A 20,777-nucleotide genomic window follows, 5' to 3' on the forward strand; every position below is an offset into this window, starting at 1 on the left:
AACATTTTATGCCATTTCATTACTTGCTCATCTACACTGTTTTTCAAATCCTTACCAGCACTCTCTTGCTCTTGCTTAGTGTGATGTTGGCTCCTGGAAGGTAGATAGTGACAGAACGAATGTATGAGGCTTCAGGCTGGCCACGCTCTTCATTTTTGGCCACAATGGTAAATGGAGTCACCATGGAGCTGTTGCAAACTTCCACCAAAGTATAGGTACATGTGCCCATGTAGGTGTACATGATTCCATCAAAGGTGTAGTAATGAGGATCACCAGCGATGTGGCAAATACCCACTCCTGTGCACACAGTTATATAGAGAGTTTAGAAATTCCTTCTATAGTGGATTGATGCTTTCTTAGCACAATGTTATTTTGTGTATCTTAATGAAAGAATCTTTATTTTTAAATAATGTGCTCTAATGCTATAACATTGTTGTATACATCAATAAATTATAATATGTACATCTACGGCTGAATGATTAACTGATGTATGAAGAAATAAGTTTAAATTATGGTTGTCAGCTTGTTGTTACCCTATATAACTTGAACAGTGAATAGTGATTTGCAGTTTAACTTTTAACGTCAAGAAATAGTATGTTAGATGTAGTGAAAAGATGACCATGTCCTAGAATGTGACTTGTGTGAATACTTCTGTACTTCTGAACTATGACTGGATTGGAGAAGTGCATACCTGTATCCACACAGCCCAGCTGGCCTTCGTGGACTTTACACTCCTGTGCAGGGCTACACTTCCATGCTTCACATGTCACATTGTTCGAAGGATAACACATGCAGCGTTCAGAGCAGTCATCCTTAGTAAACCAACTTTCGCCCACCTGAATAAAGCACACATGCCAACATTGACATCTTTTTTTTAATATAAAAAACATGATTGATGTAACTATTAGAATTGTACAATAAACAACAAAACAGGTCATAAGCAACAGGCAATCACTAATGGTATCACAGATAGGGTTGGGTTCATTTTCAACACTTTCTGTAACACTTTGACTCACATAATGATTCACACTCCTTTAAATCCAAGTTTTCAAATTCATTAACTATTACATACCGGTCTGTAGTTGCTGTTCTTATCGGTACATCCACACTGACTGAAGGGCACACATTTGTCTCCGCTCAATATCAATCCTTCATTGCAAACACATCCTTCAACACATGGTTGTATGCATGTGCTGGCTGAACCAGGATCCTGACAGCTGGGGGGGCATGCAGTAGCACAGTGCTCATAGTGACTGCCAACAGGACATTTCATGGCTGAAGGACATTGAGAAACAAGCATACTGATTATGGGTTGCAAAACAGTTTGATTGGCAGAAAGATATATATAAAGGATTGAAAAAGCAAGAAGGAAGATAGTGACAGCTAAATGATACACAGGAACGAAAGTTGAAAATCAGACCTGCATTTACCTCAATGATAACCAGAAACAACATTTGCTAAATTAAAATAATCCACACCTCATGCCCTTGAACAAACACTTACGACAGAAAGTATTGTTCCTCCAGTCAACTGGCACACCAGCTTGGGCACAGAGGTCAGCATAGCTCTCAATAGCCTGGCAGAGAGCCACAGTAGATCCACCCGTGCCACACTGGTCAAACACGCAGTTCTCAAAGTATGGGTTAGGTGGCACAACTTCATGGCATGCTTTGAAGATTCCTGAGTGGCAGAAGCAGAATAGCACTTAGGCAAAGCCATGTGGCATACAGTCTGTCAATCAAATTAAGCTCTGTGAAGTTCTGCCTGATCGAGTGTGTTCTAACCATCAGGATCAGTGATCATTCCACAGCTGGTTGGTTTCTTAGCTTCACTCTCAATATCTTTATTACATTCAATATCTCCACCATCATGAATACAACTGTAAGTCAGAATAATAAAGAAACAGAAAGATCATTTCAAATAAACAAAATAAGAATATTCAATAGCCATCAGTTAGATCACATACAACTGAAAATGGAACGGAACAAACCTAACATATTTTACATGCTTTCTCTAGGGAATTACGTCATGAATCCCTTATTCCAAGGGTTTCTTTTGTAATTATTTGGCTTGTACCAACATGTACAGTGAGGGGAGAAAATAATTTGATTCTCTGCTGATTTTGTATGTTTACCCACTGACAAAGAAACGATCAGTCTATAATTTTAATAGTTTATTTTAACAGTGAGAAATAGGAACTACAAAAATAATCCAGAAAAGCACATTTCAAAAAAGTTATAAATTGATTTGCATTTTAATGAGTGAAATAAGTATTTGACCCCTTTGCAAAACATGACTTAGTACTTGGGGCAAAACCCTTGTTAACAATCAAAGAGGTCAGACATTTCTTTTCGTTGGCCACCATGTTTGCACACATCTTAGGAGGGATTTTGTCCCACTCCTTTGCAGATCCTCTCCAAGTAATTAAGGTTTTGAGGCTGATGTTTGGCAACTCAAACCTTCAGCATCCTCCACAGATTTTCGATGGGATTAAGATCTGGAGACCAGCTAGGCCACTCACAACCTTAATGTGCTTCTTCTTGATCCACTCCTTTGTTGCCTTGGCCATGTGTATTGGGTCATTGTCATGCTGAAATACCCATCCACAACTTATTCTCAATGCACTGTCTGAGGGAAGGAGGTTCTCACCCAAGATTTGATGGTACATGGCCTTGTCTATTGTTCTTTTGATGTGGTCCCCTTGTCCCCTTAGCAGAAAAACACCCCAAAGCATAAAGTTTCCACCTTGTTTCTAACAGTGGGGATGGTGTTTTTGGGGTCATAGGCAGCAATCCTTCTCCTCTAAATACGGCAAGTTGAACCGATGCCAAAGAGCTTAAATTTGGTCTCATCTTATCACAAAAATTTCACCCAGTTCTCCTCTGAATCATTCAAATGTTCATTTAGAGACCTCAGACGGGCCTGTACCTGTGCTGGTGCTGCAGGATTTTTGTTCTTTATGACGTAGTGTGTTACCAATTGTTTCTTGGTGACTAAGATCCCAGCTGCCTTGATCTTTGACAAGATCCTCCCTGTAGTTCTGGGCTAATTCCTCACCGTAGTCATAATCATTTAAACTCCACGAGGTGAGATCTAGCATGGGGCCCCAGACAGAGGGAGATTGACAGTTATTTTGTGTTTCTTCCTTTTGGAAATAATCGCACCAACTGTTGTCACCATCTCACCAAGCTGCTTGGTGATGGTCTTGTAGCCCATTCCAGCCTTGTGTAGGTCTACAATCTTGTCCCTAATATCATTGGACAGCTCTTTAGTCTTGGCCATGGTGGAGAGTTTTGATTGCTTCTGTGGAAAGGTATCTTTTATACAGCTGAGATTAGGAACATTCCATTTAAGAGAATTTACCTGTATTAAAGACATCTGGGAGCCAGAAAACTTGCTGTTCGATAGGGGATTTGATCTTATTTTATTGATCATATCTTATTTTACTCATTAAAATGCAAATCTATTTATAATAGATTTAAATCTGGATTTTTTTGTTGTTATTCTGTCTCTCACTGTTAAAATAAACCTACCAAATCAAAATGTACAAAATCAGCTGGGGATCAAATAAAACCTTAGCTGACTGAACACTACACATCATGTGATTTCCTTTACTAGATTATATACAGTAGTTAACAGCACTATCACTTACTCTGGTCTATCATCTGGCACCTGCCAGCTCTCTCCAAGCTCATTAGTGTTGCTTGTAGGCTTGCCATCTGACATAATGTTGTCATCTGTTGGGTTGTCATTGTAATTTCCTTTGAGATCGAAGTCAAAATGCAAATATTAATAACTAGATAATTTTAGCCAACATTTTGACATAAAACATATCAGTCATAACTATTGACTATATATCTCTAAAAAATATATAAATGGATTGAACATCCAGTCTCACCACACATTCCACACAACAAGCCTTTGTAAGAGGAGGGAAGACTGACATCGGCATGGTGATTGCCATCAAAGCGAACACGCAGGCCAAAGTTTGTCTGCAGCACCACAAACTTCCCACTTAGGAAGATCTTTACACCATTTGGCATAGTGATGGGCACAGTCACCCGAACTCCATTTACCTGTAATAGCAAAGATAATGCTGTTGTATTACTGGTTGTCAAATAGATATGCTATACTAAATTTTTTTATACATATGACTCCAATATAATATAAATTCTGTGCAATGTCTCTCACCTGGACTTTATGGCCTTTGTCCAAAATAATCTTAATTCCATACACATTGATAATGACTGATTTCACATAAGACACTTTCTTGTTATTGCTCCTATGTTCATTTTGAGTGTCAACAGTAAAGTAGGGTAACCCTGAGGTTTCATTACAGGGCTTGGTGAGGGTATATGAGCAGGAGCCCATGAAATGATGGACCCTTTTATCAAAAGAGGTGTAGTGGGGGTCCCCAGACACAGAGCAGATTCCTGGACCCGTAGGATCTGAAAAAAAAAAAAGCAGAAAGAACCTGATTACTGATTACACTGTCTGAGATGTTCATCAACTACACAGAGTATGTCTTCCAGGATTTGTTTTACCCTTTGGTTTACAGATGTACTCTCCATCCAGTAGTTGACAGATCTCTGTAGGTAAACAACTTGTGCTGTAACAATGAATGATTCTTCCACTTTGACACACACATTTGTGTTCACAGCCTTCCAGATACCAGCTCTCATTCACCTAGAGCATGTACAAAGACACTAGTCACCTAGCGCATGTATAAAGACACAGTAGCCAGCTGGAGTACCGTTTGAAATAAGATGATTACATAAGACAGTTCAATTTATCTTTATTCACCTCATGTGTCATTTCTCTCTCTCTCTCTCTCTCTCTCTCTCTCTCTCTCTCTCTCTCTCTCTCTCTCTCTCTCTCTCACACTCTGTGTGTGTGTGTGTGTGTGTGTGTGTGTGTGTGTGTGTGTGAGTCTTATGTGAAACTCACAGGGTGGTAGTAGCCTTCAGGATCCACACAGCCACAGTCTTTTAGAGGGACACACTTGTTGTCGCTCAGGACAAAGCCAGGATCACACTTGCAGCCTTCAACACACTTCTCTCCACAGCCAGGTGGGCCGCTCACACCCACACATGTCTCTGGACATGAACTCACACACATAGAGTAGTGGCTGTTAGGCGGACAAACCAGAGCTGTGAAAAAAGAGGAAAAATTATTACAAAAGAAAGGAAAACATTGAAAACTGTAACATAATTGTTTTTCTTGTCTTTAGTATATATGTGTGTAATTGTCTTTCTGAAAACTACTGTATGCTGAGACTCACGGCAGAAGTCTGGCTGCCTCCACTGATGCACTGGAGCTCCTGCACTGAGACAGGCATCAGTATAAGCCTGTAGCTGGTCACACAGAGTCTGCAGCAGTCCATCATAGCGGCACATATCAAACACACAGCTCTGGAAGAATGGCAGAGGGTCCACCACCTTTATACAATCCCTACGTTTGTAAAGGGAATAGAGAGAATAGGAATGACAGAGAGTGAGAGATACAGAACAAACAGGAAAACATAATATTAGAACAGAAGTCTCAATATCATGTACAATTCCAGTTAGCATATTTCTGTCCCTGTTGTTTATAGATTAGCTTAACTAAAGCTGAGATGCTTGGGATAACAGCAGATCAATAGGGAATGCCTCGTGATATGTCTCCAGCCATTTTACTTGACTGATTCGTAATTCTTTTGAAATCTACTGGTGTGATTTTTGCTCACCTGAATGGACCTGCAGTGTCAGTGATTTTTCCACATTTCTCTGGTTTAGACACTTCAGCCTCAAAACTTGGGTCACACGGTGGGTCAGGTGTGACATCAGGCTTGCACCTACAAACACATCATGAATGCTTTTAATATTCTAGTGCTCAAGTTGTCCAGTGAGGATCAAATATACATTGTGTTTGTCAATTAAAACATTTTTGTGCCGAGTAAGCAAAAGTTCTGACAGAGAAATCGAAAAATTGAAACATGATGGACTAACGTTTCATCTTCATCTTTATCAGTTTGCCAGCTGTTGCCGAACTGATCTGAGCTTCCAGCCAGGGAACCGTCTGGCTTAGTAAAATCGTTGTTGGGGTTTCCATTGTAGTCTCCACACAAACCACACATCTGATCATAGTAAGTACTGAGAGAGAGAGAGAGAGAGAGAGAGAGAGAGAGAGAGAGAGAGAGAGAGAGAGAGAGAGAGAGAGAGAGAGAGAGAGAGAGAGAGAGAGAGAGAGAGAGAGAGAGAGAGAGAGAGAGATTATGAAACCAAGAAAATTATCAATAACTGGGACATTGTTCTACTACAATTTGATTTGTCCTGTCTATCTTTTCAAATATGAAGAGCTTAGTATACCATAAATAAATGATGTCGCTTTTTCCCATTTTTATAAACTAGGGGAAATAAATATTTTTTTGCCTTTTTCAATATTCTTGCAATATCTCATATATTTTTAATTATTTAGGGTTTTTAATCTTAAAACTAAACTATGTTTGTATTCAAGACTTGAAATCTCATTGGTGAAGCAGTACCTGGGCACAGTGATCTTAGCGTAGTGGTTGCCATCCCAGCTCACCTCCAGACCAAAAGGAGTACTGAGGATAACATACTGCCCAGCTGAAGTTAAAGTGATTAGAGGAGACGGAGCGTTGGGTAGAGCTACTTTACGACCGTTCACCTGCAGTGGCGTGAAAGATTTGGAGAGGAAAAGAGAGGATTTATAAATTGTATTTATAAAATAAATTGTATAAATTGGGATAAATTGTATTTATAAAATTGAAGGGATTAAACACAAAGACATCAAAACGCCTTGTAAAAGAACAAGATGACGGGATTAATAATGTCCTGATTTAAATACATTTTTAACATTGCTGGAATTAAAAAGAAGAACAGCAAAAAAGAAGCTATTTTGAGACTGACCAGAGTGGTTCTGCTCTTCATCATTGTTACAGTGATACCGCTGACAGTCACATACAACTTCTTGAGATAGGATACACCAGTGATCCCTCTCTCTTCATTTTTACCCTCCACAGAGAACCAGGGACCTGTAAAACACACAATCAGCACACTAACCCCTGACCTTTACAACTGTACATGAAATAGAATACAAGAAAGAAAAACATTTTCTATGATTTTATGGATGATTTTGAATAAACTGCAAGAGCCTAACTGACTTTAATGAACATAAATGTGTACACATGCAGTTTGTCTGCAATGTTTGTGTAATGTTTACAAAGTCTGCATTTCAGATGGAATAAAACAACTCACCAGTGTTGTTTCTGCAGCTGCGGGCCAGGGTGTAAGTGCAGGTGCCCATGAAGGTGTAGAATTTACCATCAAAGGTGTTATAATGGGGATCACCAGATATAATGCAGTCCTGTGAGTCTAGTTGGGAATAGAACATAGATGGCTTCACACATGCTCTTAAAGGAAAGTCATTTACACAAAAGATCATCAATGTCCTGGGATACAGACAAAAAAATGATTTTAAATAAATGCTGTGAAAAAGTACTAACCAACTGGGTAGCATCCTATTTCCCCTCCCTGCACGCCACACTGCTGCATGGGAGGGCATTCAGCGGCACTGCAGTTGACGAATGGAGAATCACATTTGCACAGCAGCTCACAGTCCTTAGTGTAGAACTTTTCTCCTGGCTAACATACAGGGTCAGAAGGCACAATAGTTCAGAGAACTCATACAGCGAACTCATTAGCTGGCTTGGCAAAGAAATACTGACTCACTCACCTGGTAATATTGTCCATTATACAGGCAGCCGCATGTGCCTTCCTTCACACACTTGTCACCACTGAGTACATATCCAGAGTCACACTCACACCCCTCAGAACAGGGTCCAGTACACTGGCTGGGTGGAGGAGGGTTACAGGAGGGCTGGCATGGAGACACGCAGGGTTTGTAGTGGCTGTTGGGTGGGCATATAAGAGCTAAAGAAAAACACAAAATGTTATTCTAGTATTCCGACTGGTTTTAAAATAAAATCATGTTACAGGATATGCTACATGCGTACACGTCTAATTAAATAACAATATAAAAAAGTATTTGAAAAACCAGTGAACAAAAGTGACCAAAGTGGGACACTCACGGCAGAAAGTACTGTTCCTCCATGGTCCGATGTTGACACCACGGTCCTGACACTCGTTTACATAAGCTTCAATGGCTTCACACAATGCGGATTGGGGGCCACCCAACGCGCACAGGTCAAACACACAGTTTTGGAAGAAGCTCTACACAAAAACACACAAAACGATATGACTTAAACTTATGTGACTAAAACAGTCTTCTGCTCGGCTGTACATGCTCTGGTCTAAGTAACCTACGTTAGGATTGACTTTTGGGTGACAAACGGCAAATGGCCCTTTGCTGTCCAATATGATTCCGCAATAAGCGGGACTCTCATAAAGGTCCTGTTCTGTGTCTGTGCAGCCTGGATTTGGGTCAACTGGGGTTTTATTGCAGCTGAAATGTAAAAGAAAATAAGTTTTACTGATCTTTCATTATACAGACAATAGAGGTAGTAAAGAATATCCAATCCCTCTGTACAGTATATATACATATACACAATACAAAACCAATGGCTCACTCTGGGTCTGTGTTCCAGCTGTTGCCAAACTCAGCTGGACTTTTGACCAGTTCACCAGTGGGGGTACGGAAGTCATCATTAATGTTGCCATTGTAGTCTCCACACAGGCCACAAAGCTTGTCCTTATAGCTGCTCAAACAAAAGCATGATATATTAGAATTACAGCAATAACGTACCCTTCAATTTAAATTCAGGTCTGATCTATATTCCCATTATCAGTAAAATAAAAAAATGACACTCTTCAAATGCAATATTTCTTTTGCAGAGGAAAAAAATACCTGTTGAATTAATTCATTTAAAATACTTGCAGAAAGAAAAAGCTAGTTTTGTTCTCAGGTGGATTTCTGTCATGGAAACATGTGGGCATGCCAGCTGTAGACTGTATTAAGAGGACATTAATCATTATCAATGTAACACAACACTCACTCTTTGATAACTTTGATGTCCATGTAGTGGTTTCCATCGTAGCGAACTGTCACACCAAAGTTCATGGACACTGTGTAGAGTGTCCCCTGTTTGAAAATGTCCACTCCAGCAACAGGGCTCAGTGGTATGTTTACTTTGGTTCCGTTCACCTGAGAACGGTTAGAGAAGACTATCATAAATGACTTTCTTACAACATTACTGCAAAATGCAGATTTTCACTTCTTTTATTTTCTACAGTGATCCTTTCTCTGCTTCCTCACCTGTACATCTCCTCCTTTCAGGATGGACACCTTCACTCCCAGAACATGGACATGGACAGCACTCACATAACTGATCGTGGGAATGTTGTAGCGATTCTCATTATCGACATAGACAGCGAAGTGAGGTACGTCTGTGCTGTTACATGGCTCCGACATTAAGTAAGTGCAGTTGCCCATGAAGTCATAGTATTTCTTATCAAAGGTGGTGTAGTGTGGGTCACCTGAGGCGATACAAGTCGAGGTGTCTGTATATAGAAAAGATAAGCAAGGGTTAAAAATCCAAATTACAAACGATTGAAAAAATGTAGTAAACAAAAAAGTAAACTTCATGTAGTAGCTTTTGCTGATCTTTCATCATTATTACATCCAACAAAGCTTATACTGTATAAGTCAGTCACATCATGGCAAGTTTTACACAGCACCTTTAGGGTAGCAGCCATGGATTCCTCCCACTTCCCGACATTCTTCTGTGGGGTCACAGCTGTTGTCCACACAGTTCAATGTATAATTGCCTGCACAGCGACACAGTTGGGAGCAGCCATTCCCAAAGACAATCTCTCCTGGCTGCAAAAAAAAAGTCCCACTTACACAATGAACAGTGCTGCTTCTCTGCTAAATGTGGATTTGACATTAACTACTGTGTATGGTAGATACCTCGTAGTAATTATTGTCTTCATCCAGACATCCACAAGTCTCAATGCGAACACAGCGTTTTCCCCGAAAGACAAAACCTGGTTTGCAGAAGCAGCCACTGATACAGGAGCCAGTGCAGTTGGTAGAGGGTTCTTGACAGCTAGGAATGCAGGGTGGACCACACTCTATGTACTCAGCATCAGGAGGACACTTCACTATTAATGGACAGGAGAAGTGGTTAGAACATGATTGTACTGATGGGTATACTGTAGAGAGAAAAATCCAATCCTTATTACCTGGTGGTGTTGTTGGTGGTGAAGGAGAAGTTGGTTTTGTAGTTGTAGGTTTAGGCGTGGATGTCTGTGGGGTTGATGGCTGAGGTGTAGTGGGTTTTGTGGTTGTTGGTTTGGGTGTGGATGGCTGTGGGGTTGGAGGTTTTGTTGTGTGTCCATCTTTACATGCAAAATGTCAGAAGGAAAAACATCATAGAGGTCACATAATATTTGTACTGCAGTTGGCTTAATATTAGTATTAGTAAAACATCAACAAATATGCTGTAGTAATTTCTTTTACCATTAGGTTTACAGACGTACTCTCCATCCAGCAGTTGACAGGTCTCTGTAGGTAAACAACTGGTATTGTAGCATAGAATGGTTCTTCCACTTAGACACACACATTTGTGTTCACAGCCCTCCAGATACCAGCTCTCATTCACCTAGAGCATGTACAAAGACACTAGTCACCTAGCGCATGTATAAAGACACAGTAGCCAGCTGGAGTACCGTTTGAAATAAGATGATTACATAAGACAGTTCAATTTATCTTTATTCACCTCATGTGTCATTTCTCTCTCTCTCTCTCTCTCTCTCTCTCTCTCTCTCTCTCTCTCTCTCTCTCTCTCTGTGTCTGTGTGTATGTGTGTGTGTGTGTGTGTGTGTGTGTGAGAATCTTATGTGAAACTCACAGGGTGGTAGTAGCCTTCAGGATCCACACAGCCACAGTCTTTTAGAGGGACACACTTGTTGTCGCTCAGGACAAAGCCAGGATCACACTTGCAGCCTTCAACACACTTCTCTCCACAGCCAGGTGGGCCGCTCACACCCACACATGTCTCTGGACATGAACTCACACACATAGAGTAGTGGCTGTTAGGTGGACAAACCAGAGCTGTGAAAAAAAAGAGGAAAAATGATTGCAAAAGAAAGGAAAACATTGAAAACGGTAACATAATTATTTTTCTGGTCTTTAGTATATATGTGTGTAATTGTCTTTCTGAAAACTACTGTATGCTGAGACTCACGGCAGAAGTCTGGCTGCCTCCACTGATGCACTGGAGCTCCTGCACTGAGACAGGCATCAGTATAAGCCTGTAGCTGGTCACACAGAGTCTGCAGCAGTCCATCATAGCGGCACATATCAAACACACAGCTCTGGAAGAATGGCAGAGGGTCCACCACCTTTATACAATCCCTACGTTTGTAAAGGGAATAGAGAGAATAGGAATGACAGAGAGTGAGAGATACAGAACAAACAGGAAAACATAATATTAGAACAGAAGTCTCAATATCATGTACAATTCCAGTTAGCATATTTCTGTCTATATTTATATTACCCATTTCTCTCTCATTAGCATTATACATTTAAACACATATGATGTGACTTTATTGTTGTGTGTTCTTGTTTGCTTTATAAATCTCATAGCTTGATGACCTATTCTGGTTTTATCTGTTATTTTGTATTTGTGTTCTTTTTAATGTACACACTTGCACCCTGTTGTTTATAGATTAGCTTAACTAAAGCTGAGATGCCTGGGATAACAGCAGATCAATAGGGAATGCCTCGTGATATGTCTCCAGCCATTTTACTTGACTGATTCGTAATTCTTTTGAAATCTACTGGTGTGATTTTTGCTCACCTGAATGGACCTGCAGTGTCAGTGATTTTTCCACATTTCTCTGGTTTAGACACTTCAGCCTCAAAACTTGGGTCACACGGTGGGTCAGGTGTGACATCAGGCTTGCACCTACAAGCACATCATGAATGCTTTTAATATTCTAGTGCTCAAGTTGTCCAGTGAGGATCAAATATACATTGTGTTTGTCAATAAAAACATTTTTGTGCCCAGTAAGCAAAAGTTCTGACAGAGAAATCAAACCCAAAAATTGAAACATGATGGACTAACGTTTCATCTTCATCTTTATCAGTTTGCCAGCTGTTGCCGAACTGATCTGAGCTGCCAGCCAGGGAACCGTCTGGCTTAGTAAAATCGTTGTTGGGGTTTCCATTGTAGTCTCCACACAAACCACACATCTGATCATAGTAAGTACTGAGAGAGAGAGAGAGAGAGAGAGAGAGAGAGAGAGAGAGAGAGAGAGAGAGAGAGAGAGAGAGAGAGAGAGAGAACATATTATGAAACCAAGAAAATTATCAATAACTGGGACATTGTTCTACTACAATTTGATTTGTCCTGTCTCTCTTTTCAAATATGAAGAGCTTATGTAACCTTCTTCTTAGGTTAACGTAACTAATACCTAATTTAAGTATTAAGAAATTAAAGCTGTGCTAGTATCAGAAGCTCTAGATACGACCATGGAGCCTGAAATAGTGAATGGTCATCAGAGAACAGACAACACAAAACAGATAAATTTAAACATTGTATTATACAAAATGAATGAAAGTTATTTACAGTCCCTGCCTACCTAAACTGGCTTCCTGAGTGCACAGCGCACAATAAAACCAAAATAAAACCTTAAATAAAAAAAAGAGTCCATGGAAGTTCTTGTATGTGTGTGTTTCTTAGAGTATGTTCCTTTCACTACCCGGGTAGGTTTACTTGTGTTCTTATCTGTATCACAAATGAAGGCACAGGTTGATGCTGGTTCGCCACTGACTGCTAGGGTCAGATTCAGATGGTCTATCCCTTTCTAAAAACCAATCGGAGGTATCTTGAGAAGCTTGCTGCGCCACCCACAGGCAGAGTTGCACTCCAGTAAACTTGTGTGGGTTACACTCTCCCCTCCTAACTTATGCACGTCCCTGTGCATGTCAATGTTCAAACAGTTATCACCGGAGGGGACAAAACAGGGGGACAAGCTGATACATCATTCTCACTTAAGAGGTCGTTCCACACAGTGGTCAGCCCTTGAAAGAATGACATCACCACTGTGACTAAGGGGGTTCCTAGTCCAGCCGCCTAGGTGGCTGATGATTTCTCATGGACTAGGTCATCAGTATCAGCCTGTTCCTCTGTCTCCTTAATCTCCTCTTCTCCTTCATTTTCAAGAACATTTGTCTCATCGCCCTCTGGCATGTCGGAGGGGACTGGAAGTTGTTCAGGGCAGTCCTCATCCAAATCTTTTACAAGGTTAACATTGTCAGATAAATTTGTCTCTCGTTCCACAGATTCACTTCCAGGTAGGTCTTCTATTTCCACAGGTTCATTTCCAGGTTAGTTCGGGTTCTGTGTTACTCTGTTGACTGGAGCAACATCGGGTAGGCTAATCTCATTAGCTGGAACATCATCAATCACCTTGTTGAGGTTCGTTGTCAGATTCTCTTTAGAATGGCTTGGACCATGGTGTCTTGGAACATTTCGCGAGACAATATATCTGGTTACTTCTGGAACTGGTTCTTTTTGGGACCAGGTAACAGGCATGATATCATCCTCATCAGAGGACTGATCAACCTCTCTTCGGTCACTGAGAATGTTCTGGCGTGTCTTGCAGCGCTCGAGAGGTTTGGGTTGTTCTTCTGGTGTTACATGGAGGAACCCACATGGGAGCAAGAGGTCTCGATGCAGGGTGCGCCAGGGGCCTTCTCCGGTCTCTGGTTTTACTGTATAAACGGGTAGGTCTCCAGCTTTCCTCACTACCACATGGACAGTAGACTCCCATTTATCAGCAAGCTTGTGCTTTCCACGAATGCGTACGTTCCTGACAAGTACTCTGTCTCCAACGTCCAGAGCAGAAGGAGTCACACGCTTATCAAACCTTGTTTCATTCTTTTCAGCTACCTTGGCAGCACTCCTTGTAGCTATTTTGTAGCTCTGCTCAAGGCGGGATTTGAGGTGCTTTACATACTGGGAGTGTGACTTCTGTTGCTCTTCTTTGACAGGTAAGCAGAATGCAAGGTTGACTGGCAGGCGTGGCTGGCGTAAAAACATTAACTCATAGAGTGTGAACCCAGTCACTTCACTTCTGGTACAATTATACGCGTGGACCAAAGGCTTTACAAAGCCTGGGTTACCCCTTGGGTGGTATGGAGTTGTTCGAATTTTCTGTATGCCCGCAACTTCACACAGTTGTTTGATTAATCGCGACTCAAAATCTGGACCTTGGTCGCTGTGCAGTTTCTCTGGGATACCATAATGGATGATGAAATTGTCCCATAAGCACTTTGCAACTGTTTGAGCCTTTTGGTTTAGTGTTGGGATAGGCACTGCATATTTTGTAAAGTGATCTGTGATCACAAGAATGTCTTTTGTGTTACTTCTGTCCGGTTCTATAGACAAGAAGTCCATGCAGACCAGTGCAAGCGGTCTTGTTGTCATGATGTTGACTAAAGGTGCTGCCCTCTCAGGTAGGGTTTTCCTGAGCACACACCTGTTACACATCTTGACTTTCTTCTCAATGTCAGAGGCCATCCTTGGCCAGTAGAATCTGGCTCTGACCAAGTCCAGCATGCGGTCTTTTCCCATATGACCCATATTGTCATGTAGGCTCATTAAGACCGTCTCAGGAAGTTCTTTAGGTAAGACTAGCTGGTACTGTGTTTGGCCTTCTTCTCGGCGTATTCTATAGAGGATGCCGTTCCGCAGTTCAAGCCTGGTCAACTCTCTCAACAACAGAGGTAGGTCTGGAAGCAAGGTTCTCACAGCAGGCGGTGGTTTCTCGCCATGCTCAATCTGGAAGATAACATGTTTAATGCATTGGTCGGTTCTCTGTTTGTCTCTGAGCTCTGCCTCTGATAGGTGTGGGATGATGGGAAGCCCTCCAAGCTCATTTTCCTGCTCAAAACTATGAGGTACAGCATCTCCAAAGATGGCTAGACTCTCAACGAGGGAGATACTTCCATCTCCCCATTCCATCATTGGAACAATAAATCAGTTGTCTCTCACTGATGGCATGAACAACCCCCTGTTCCACAGCCTCAATGTTATCTGGATCAGATAGATGGTGTTGTATGAACTGGTGGATCCTGTCCCACTCTTTTTGAGATGTGGGGTCGTCATGCAGGTTGCCATGGGGACATCGTGATAGTGCGTCAGCATCTCCATTCTGCTTTCCCGGCCGGAACTGGAGCTTAAAGTAGAAGGCAGAGTGAGCAGCTAACCACCTGTAGCTGGTTGCATCAAGTTTGGCTGAGGTAAGTATGTAGGTAAGGGAATTGCTGTCAGTGACTACTGTGAACTGATTACCATAGAGGTAGTCACTGAACTTCTCCGTTATAGACCATTTCAGCGCTAAGAATTCAAGCTTGTGAGCTGGATAACGAGACTCACTACATGATAACCCTCTGCTTGCATAGGCGATGACAGGCAGCTGTCCCTCCTGCTCCTGATATAAAGCTGCTCCGAGGCAGGTGGAACTTGCATCCGTGTGAAGGATGTAAGGGAGTGCAGGATTTGCGAAGGCCAGAACTGGGGACGTTGTCAACTTGCCGATGATTATCTCAAATGCCTCTTGGCAGGCGGGAGTTCACCGGTTCAGAAATGGTTCCTTGGGGTGGTAGTATTGGCCACTCCTTTCCTTGGACTTTGGATGCTTCCTTAGAGGTGGGTAGCCAGAGGTTCAGAGGTTTCGTTGTACTTGAATAGTCTTTAATGAACTTTCTATAATACCCACAGAATCCAAGGAAGGCTTTCAACTCTTTTAGATGCTGAGGGACTGGCCAGGTCTTTAGCGCTGCAATCTTTTCTGGGTCGTTCTCCATGCCATGCTCTGAGACCACATGCCCTAAGTACTGGACTGAGGACTGGAAGAACCTACATTTTTCCAGAGACAACTTGAGCCCATACTCCTTCAGGCAGTTGAGAACCTTGGAGAGTCTGGCTTCATGATCTTCTAAAGTTTCAGACTTCAAGTCATCCAGAAAATGACAACTTCCTTTAAGTTCATGTCTCCCATGCACTCTCTGTAAGGTGCTTGGGGCATTTGTCACTCCCTGAGGCATGCGATTGAACTCCCAGAAACCAAGTGGGCATATGAAGGCGGTTTTTGGCCTGTCGACCTCGTCGACTTCAATCTGATAGTAGCCAGACTTTAGGTCCAGGACGTTGAACCACTTGGAACCGGAGAGTGCTGTGAAGGTGTCATCCATCCTCGGAAGTGCATAGGCGTCTTTCAACGTCTGTATGTTCAGTTTCCTGTAATTTATACAAAGGCGTACCTGGCCATTCTCCTTCCTGACTACAACGATTGGAGAGGAGAATGGGGACTCACTTTCACGAATCACCCCAGCATCAAGAAGCTCTTGAATATGTTGACAAACAGCTTCTATGTCGTGTGGGTGTATCGGCCGAGCTCTTAGTTTGAATGGTGTTTCATCAAACACTTTGATGCAATGCTTGACTTTTTCTGTCCTTCCAAAGTCAGTGTCGTTCTGGGCAAAGACCTCGGGCATGCTATTCAATTTTTGAATAATTCTGTCTTTCCATTCTGGAGGGACCAAGGACTCACCAAAGTCAAAGGCTAGGTCAGCTGCCTTGGAGGGTCCTGGTTCAGCTGGATTGATCACGCTCTGTTAATGAGACAGAATAGCCTGGATTGCACTGATCTCAGCAATCACACTCTCAGCTGGGATAATAGTGTCGTGTTCCGACTCATTTGAGACCACAACTGGTAGTTTGGCAGGTAGATCTATGAGACATGGCTTTACTAGCAGCCCTCCCAGCAAAGAAGAGGATGAAGGGTACTCCATGATAGCAGACCTCTCAGTATGGAACTGTTTAACTGATGCCACTCCCTCCAAAACTGTTTCCCCAGCTGGAATGAGTTTTCTGTCTTTGCCTTGCATCCTCACCAGTCCGATGTTATGGTCATGGCTTTGCTCTTGTCTCAGTTGAAGTACTTTCAGCACCGTTCTGTAGCCATTTGGGACAGGGTAGTAGCTTGCTGGACTTTTCTCTCTGCACATACCATATGCTACATCAAGTGTGTTTGTACCCACAAGTATCTGGTACCCTGAAGTGTCACTGTGTGGAAAAACCAAAGCCAATATTGGGACTTCATATTCAGCTCCAAGGAATTGTTTTGGGAAGGTGATGATGACCGCAGCATATCCAAGGTAGGGCACAGATTGACCTTTGGCCCCTTCAACTTCCAGAAGGTTATAGAGTGGTTCGATCAGTTGCTCATGTAGGTATTCATCATAGAAGGACTTGGTGACTGTGGTTACTTGTGAACCTGTGTCAAGGAGACAGGTGAACTGTTTGCCTTGGATGGTAATTTCGCCTGTGCTTTTCGTGCCTATAAGTTTTTCGGAACTCTGAAGGGATGTTTTCTAACATTAAATCGGTTCAGGACAGCACTGAACTTTGGTTTGGTATCACTTTTATCCTTAGCAGGACATTGGTGAACTGCTTCAGCCTCAGTTTGCCCTGCAACTGAGACTCCATCTAAAAATCCCTATTATTTGTTGAGTATTCTTTAGCCTCCCAGAGGTGGCACTTTTCTTTCAATTTATCTCTTTTTCATTGACAAGAGTGGGGTTTGGATTGTTACTGCAAGCTGAGGAAATGTGACCGTTTTCCCCGCAGCTGATACAATACCAAGGTTGATGTTGAAACTGAACTGAACTGAAGGTTGAAAGTGAACTGATACTCGGCTGATGCTCAGGGTTTCCCTTGGTCTTTGGGGCTTTCTTGGCTTTCTTAGACATCAATGTGGTAAGTTGGCTCTGCAGAGATGCCACCTGCTGTTTAAGCTCTGTCATTGACTCAGGCTGGAATGCTGCTTGTTGACTGCAGACACATGCATTTTGAGAACTTGCCATAGCCCACTGCCGGTGTGTACCAAGGTGCTTCTTCATACGTGTGGCTTTAGCTGCCTGCCTATAATCCTCAGTGCGAACTAATAACAAGAGCTCTGAAAATGCTGGTGGGTGACGTTTCTTTTCTTCGAGGTTGAGGTCAGAGAGCAAAAAGTTGTCGCAACACCCGTGACAAAACTGTTTGAGAATGTGTCTATATGCTTCTCCAGCAGCAGCTCCTCCTCTCTTAACAGCAAGGTTCAGGGCAGCTTGAAGGCGGCAGAGGTAAGTAGAGGCCTTTTCACCAGGATCCTAAAGAGTATTCATAAACTGGGCGAAAAGCTTCTCGCCGTCCTCAACAGTTCCGAAGGCTGCATCCATCAGTTGAAGGTTGGTTTCAGGAGTAGCTTCAGGGCTTAGTCTTTTGACCATATCTGCTGCAGGGGAGAGCAAACGTTCAAAGATTTTTCGTGACTTCTGAAGATTAGACAGGGCTGGGTCTTTCCTGAGAAGCTCAACATGTGAACGCCATGTGTCAGAGTCTGTCTCACTATTGGGTCTGGGGAGCTTGTCTGAGAATGAATGAAGCTTGATGTGAATGTGTGTGTGAATGTGTGTGTAATTCAGCTTTCCTCACAATGTGCTCAACAAAGACCTTTTGAATTTCAGGTGGATTCAGATCTCTCTCCACAATGGACCGACTTTGCTTCGCATCAGCTGGTGGGCATGGCTTAGCACCACTATGAATGAACCTTTCCCAAGAAGAATCTGGGAGCAGCTGGGGGTGTGAGGGTTCAAATGTGTCAAGAGACGTGCTGAGCTGTCTAGCTCCAAACTCATTATCACCACTACCATCAGTCTCGATTGCCTCACTGATCTCTGACATCATGTCTTTCAGAGCTCTTCAAAGCCTCGTCCACTCAGTTTTGCTAACTTCTTTATTTCATCAAGGCAGGCTTTGGTAACACTGCTGCCAATTTTAGTTGTGTACACGCTTGCCAGAGCTTGAACGTAGTTTACATCTGGATTTTCCTTAAGCTCATGTGTGTAGGGCAGAAGAGGGGTTAAGGCTTCAATAGCAGTGCCATCTTGATACTCAATGATCAGGTTTTAATAAAACTCTGAGTTAATGTCAGTAACTGGGGCAAGTCTCATGGACCCATACTTCTTATGGAAGTCTATGATCTCCTCATCTTCTGATGATTCAAGCAAACCACTCACCACTACTGCATTGGAGATTTTTTACCCCTGAGCTCATTTTGTACTCCATGTTTGGTAAAGAGTGATCTATAAACGTGACAATTACTTACACACTTAAAATGTATCACACGCGTGTAATATGGTTCACTGATGAAACATATCTAGGCTCCTGGCTGGCTCGCCACTTGTAACCGTCTTCTTAGGTTAACGTAACTAATACCTAATTTAAATATTGAGAAATTAAAGCTGGGCTAGTATCAGAAGCTCTAGATATGACCATGGAGCCTGAAATAGTGAATGGTCATCAGAGAACAGACAACACAAAATGGATAAATTTGAACATTATATTATACAAAATGAATGACAGTTATTTACAGTCCCTGCCTACATAAACCGGCTTCCTGAGCTCACAATAAAATCAAAATAAAACTCAAATAAAGAAAAGAGTCCATGGAAGTTCTTGATGTGTGTGTTTCTTAGAGTATGTTCTTTTCACTACCCGGGTAGGTTTAAGTGTGTTCTTATCTGTATCACAAATGAATGCACAGGATGATGCTGGTTCCAAAGATGCCACGGCTGGCCACACCGGGCTCCTTATCCGTTCACTTCTGCGGTTGGATCGCCACTGAACGCTAGGGTCAGATTCAGATGGTCTATCCCTTTCTAAAAAAACAATCGGAGGTATCTTGAGAAGCTTGATGCCATGCGGCTTAACTCTCTCTCACAGCTTTTAACCAGTCCATGTTTGCGTTTCCATCAACGTCTTTACCGGAGGAAAAGCGTGTTTGGTCTTAAGTGAACTCCCAGGGGTGTATGCGCCACCCACAGGCAGAGTAGAGAGTTGCACTCCAGTAACCTTGTGTGGGTTACACTTAGTATACCATAAATAAATGATGTAGCTTTTTCCCATTTTTATAAACTAGTGGAAATAAATATTATTTGTCTTTTTCAATATTTATGAAATATATCATGTATTTTTAATTATTTAGGTTTTTTTAAACTTAAAACTAAACTATGTTTGTGTATTCAAGACTTGAAATCTCATTGGAGAAGCAGTACCTGGGCACAGTGATCTTAGCGTAGTGGTTGCCATCCCAGCTCACCTCCAGACCAAAAGGAGTACTGAGGATAACATACTGCCCAGCTGAAGTTAAAGTCATTAGAGGAGACGGAGAGTTGGGTAGAGCTACTTTACGACCGTTCACCTGCAGTGGCGTGAAAGATTTGGAGAGAAACAGAGAGAGAAAAGAGAGGATTTAAGGGATAAATTGTATTTATAAAATTGAAGGGATTAAACACAAAGACATCAAAATGCATTGTAAAAGAACAAGGTGAGGGGATTAATAATGTCCTGATTTAAATACATTTTTAACATTGCTGGAATTAAAAAGAAGAACAGCAAAAAAGAAGCTATTTTGAGACTGACCAGAGTGGTTCTGCTCTTCATCATTGTTACAGTGATACCGCTGACAGTCACATACAACTTCTTGAGATAGGATACACCAGTGATCCCTCTCTCTTCATTTTTACCCTCCACAGAGAACCAGGGACCTGTAAAACACACAATCAGCACACTAACCCCTGACCTTTACAACTGTACATGAAATAGAATACAAGAAAGAAAAACATTTTCTATGATTTTATGGATGATTTTGAATAAACTGCAAGAGCCTAACTGACTTTAATGAACATAAATGTGT

General features: G+C 42.0%; 1 protein-coding gene across 1 annotated transcript in view; it reads right to left on the reverse strand.

Moving 5' to 3' along the window:
- Nucleotides 1-20,777, reverse strand: part of zanl (zonadhesin, like) — a 41,337-nt gene that overhangs the window by 5,573 nt on the left and 14,987 nt on the right. Inside the window, exons 39-71 of the mRNA XM_027169155.2 lie at nucleotides 20,504-20,628; nucleotides 20,137-20,282; nucleotides 12,092-12,235; nucleotides 11,825-11,932; nucleotides 11,210-11,379; nucleotides 10,874-11,076; nucleotides 10,483-10,624; nucleotides 10,206-10,361; nucleotides 9,931-10,124; nucleotides 9,699-9,840; nucleotides 9,277-9,521; nucleotides 9,017-9,165; nucleotides 8,591-8,719; nucleotides 8,328-8,466; nucleotides 8,093-8,234; nucleotides 7,738-7,934; nucleotides 7,508-7,646; nucleotides 7,260-7,376; nucleotides 6,912-7,036; nucleotides 6,524-6,669; nucleotides 5,988-6,131; nucleotides 5,726-5,833; nucleotides 5,282-5,451; nucleotides 4,948-5,150; nucleotides 4,545-4,686; nucleotides 4,192-4,448; nucleotides 3,899-4,076; nucleotides 3,653-3,761; nucleotides 1,785-1,879; nucleotides 1,504-1,680; nucleotides 1,073-1,275; nucleotides 692-836; nucleotides 56-297 (exon numbers count right to left, since the gene is read on the reverse strand). Coding sequence (XP_027024956.2) covers nucleotides 56-297; nucleotides 692-836; nucleotides 1,073-1,275; nucleotides 1,504-1,680; nucleotides 1,785-1,879; nucleotides 3,653-3,761; nucleotides 3,899-4,076; nucleotides 4,192-4,448; nucleotides 4,545-4,686; nucleotides 4,948-5,150; nucleotides 5,282-5,451; nucleotides 5,726-5,833; nucleotides 5,988-6,131; nucleotides 6,524-6,669; nucleotides 6,912-7,036; nucleotides 7,260-7,376; nucleotides 7,508-7,646; nucleotides 7,738-7,934; nucleotides 8,093-8,234; nucleotides 8,328-8,466; nucleotides 8,591-8,719; nucleotides 9,017-9,165; nucleotides 9,277-9,521; nucleotides 9,699-9,840; nucleotides 9,931-10,124; nucleotides 10,206-10,361; nucleotides 10,483-10,624; nucleotides 10,874-11,076; nucleotides 11,210-11,379; nucleotides 11,825-11,932; nucleotides 12,092-12,235; nucleotides 20,137-20,282; nucleotides 20,504-20,628 — 5,231 coding nt within the window. The remainder of the gene's footprint in view (nucleotides 1-55; nucleotides 298-691; nucleotides 837-1,072; nucleotides 1,276-1,503; nucleotides 1,681-1,784; nucleotides 1,880-3,652; nucleotides 3,762-3,898; nucleotides 4,077-4,191; nucleotides 4,449-4,544; nucleotides 4,687-4,947; nucleotides 5,151-5,281; nucleotides 5,452-5,725; nucleotides 5,834-5,987; nucleotides 6,132-6,523; nucleotides 6,670-6,911; nucleotides 7,037-7,259; nucleotides 7,377-7,507; nucleotides 7,647-7,737; nucleotides 7,935-8,092; nucleotides 8,235-8,327; nucleotides 8,467-8,590; nucleotides 8,720-9,016; nucleotides 9,166-9,276; nucleotides 9,522-9,698; nucleotides 9,841-9,930; nucleotides 10,125-10,205; nucleotides 10,362-10,482; nucleotides 10,625-10,873; nucleotides 11,077-11,209; nucleotides 11,380-11,824; nucleotides 11,933-12,091; nucleotides 12,236-20,136; nucleotides 20,283-20,503; nucleotides 20,629-20,777) is intronic.

Source organism: Tachysurus fulvidraco, chromosome 1, assembly GCF_022655615.1.
Source record: "Tachysurus fulvidraco isolate hzauxx_2018 chromosome 1, HZAU_PFXX_2.0, whole genome shotgun sequence".
NCBI lineage: Eukaryota > Metazoa > Chordata > Actinopteri > Siluriformes > Bagridae > Tachysurus > Tachysurus fulvidraco.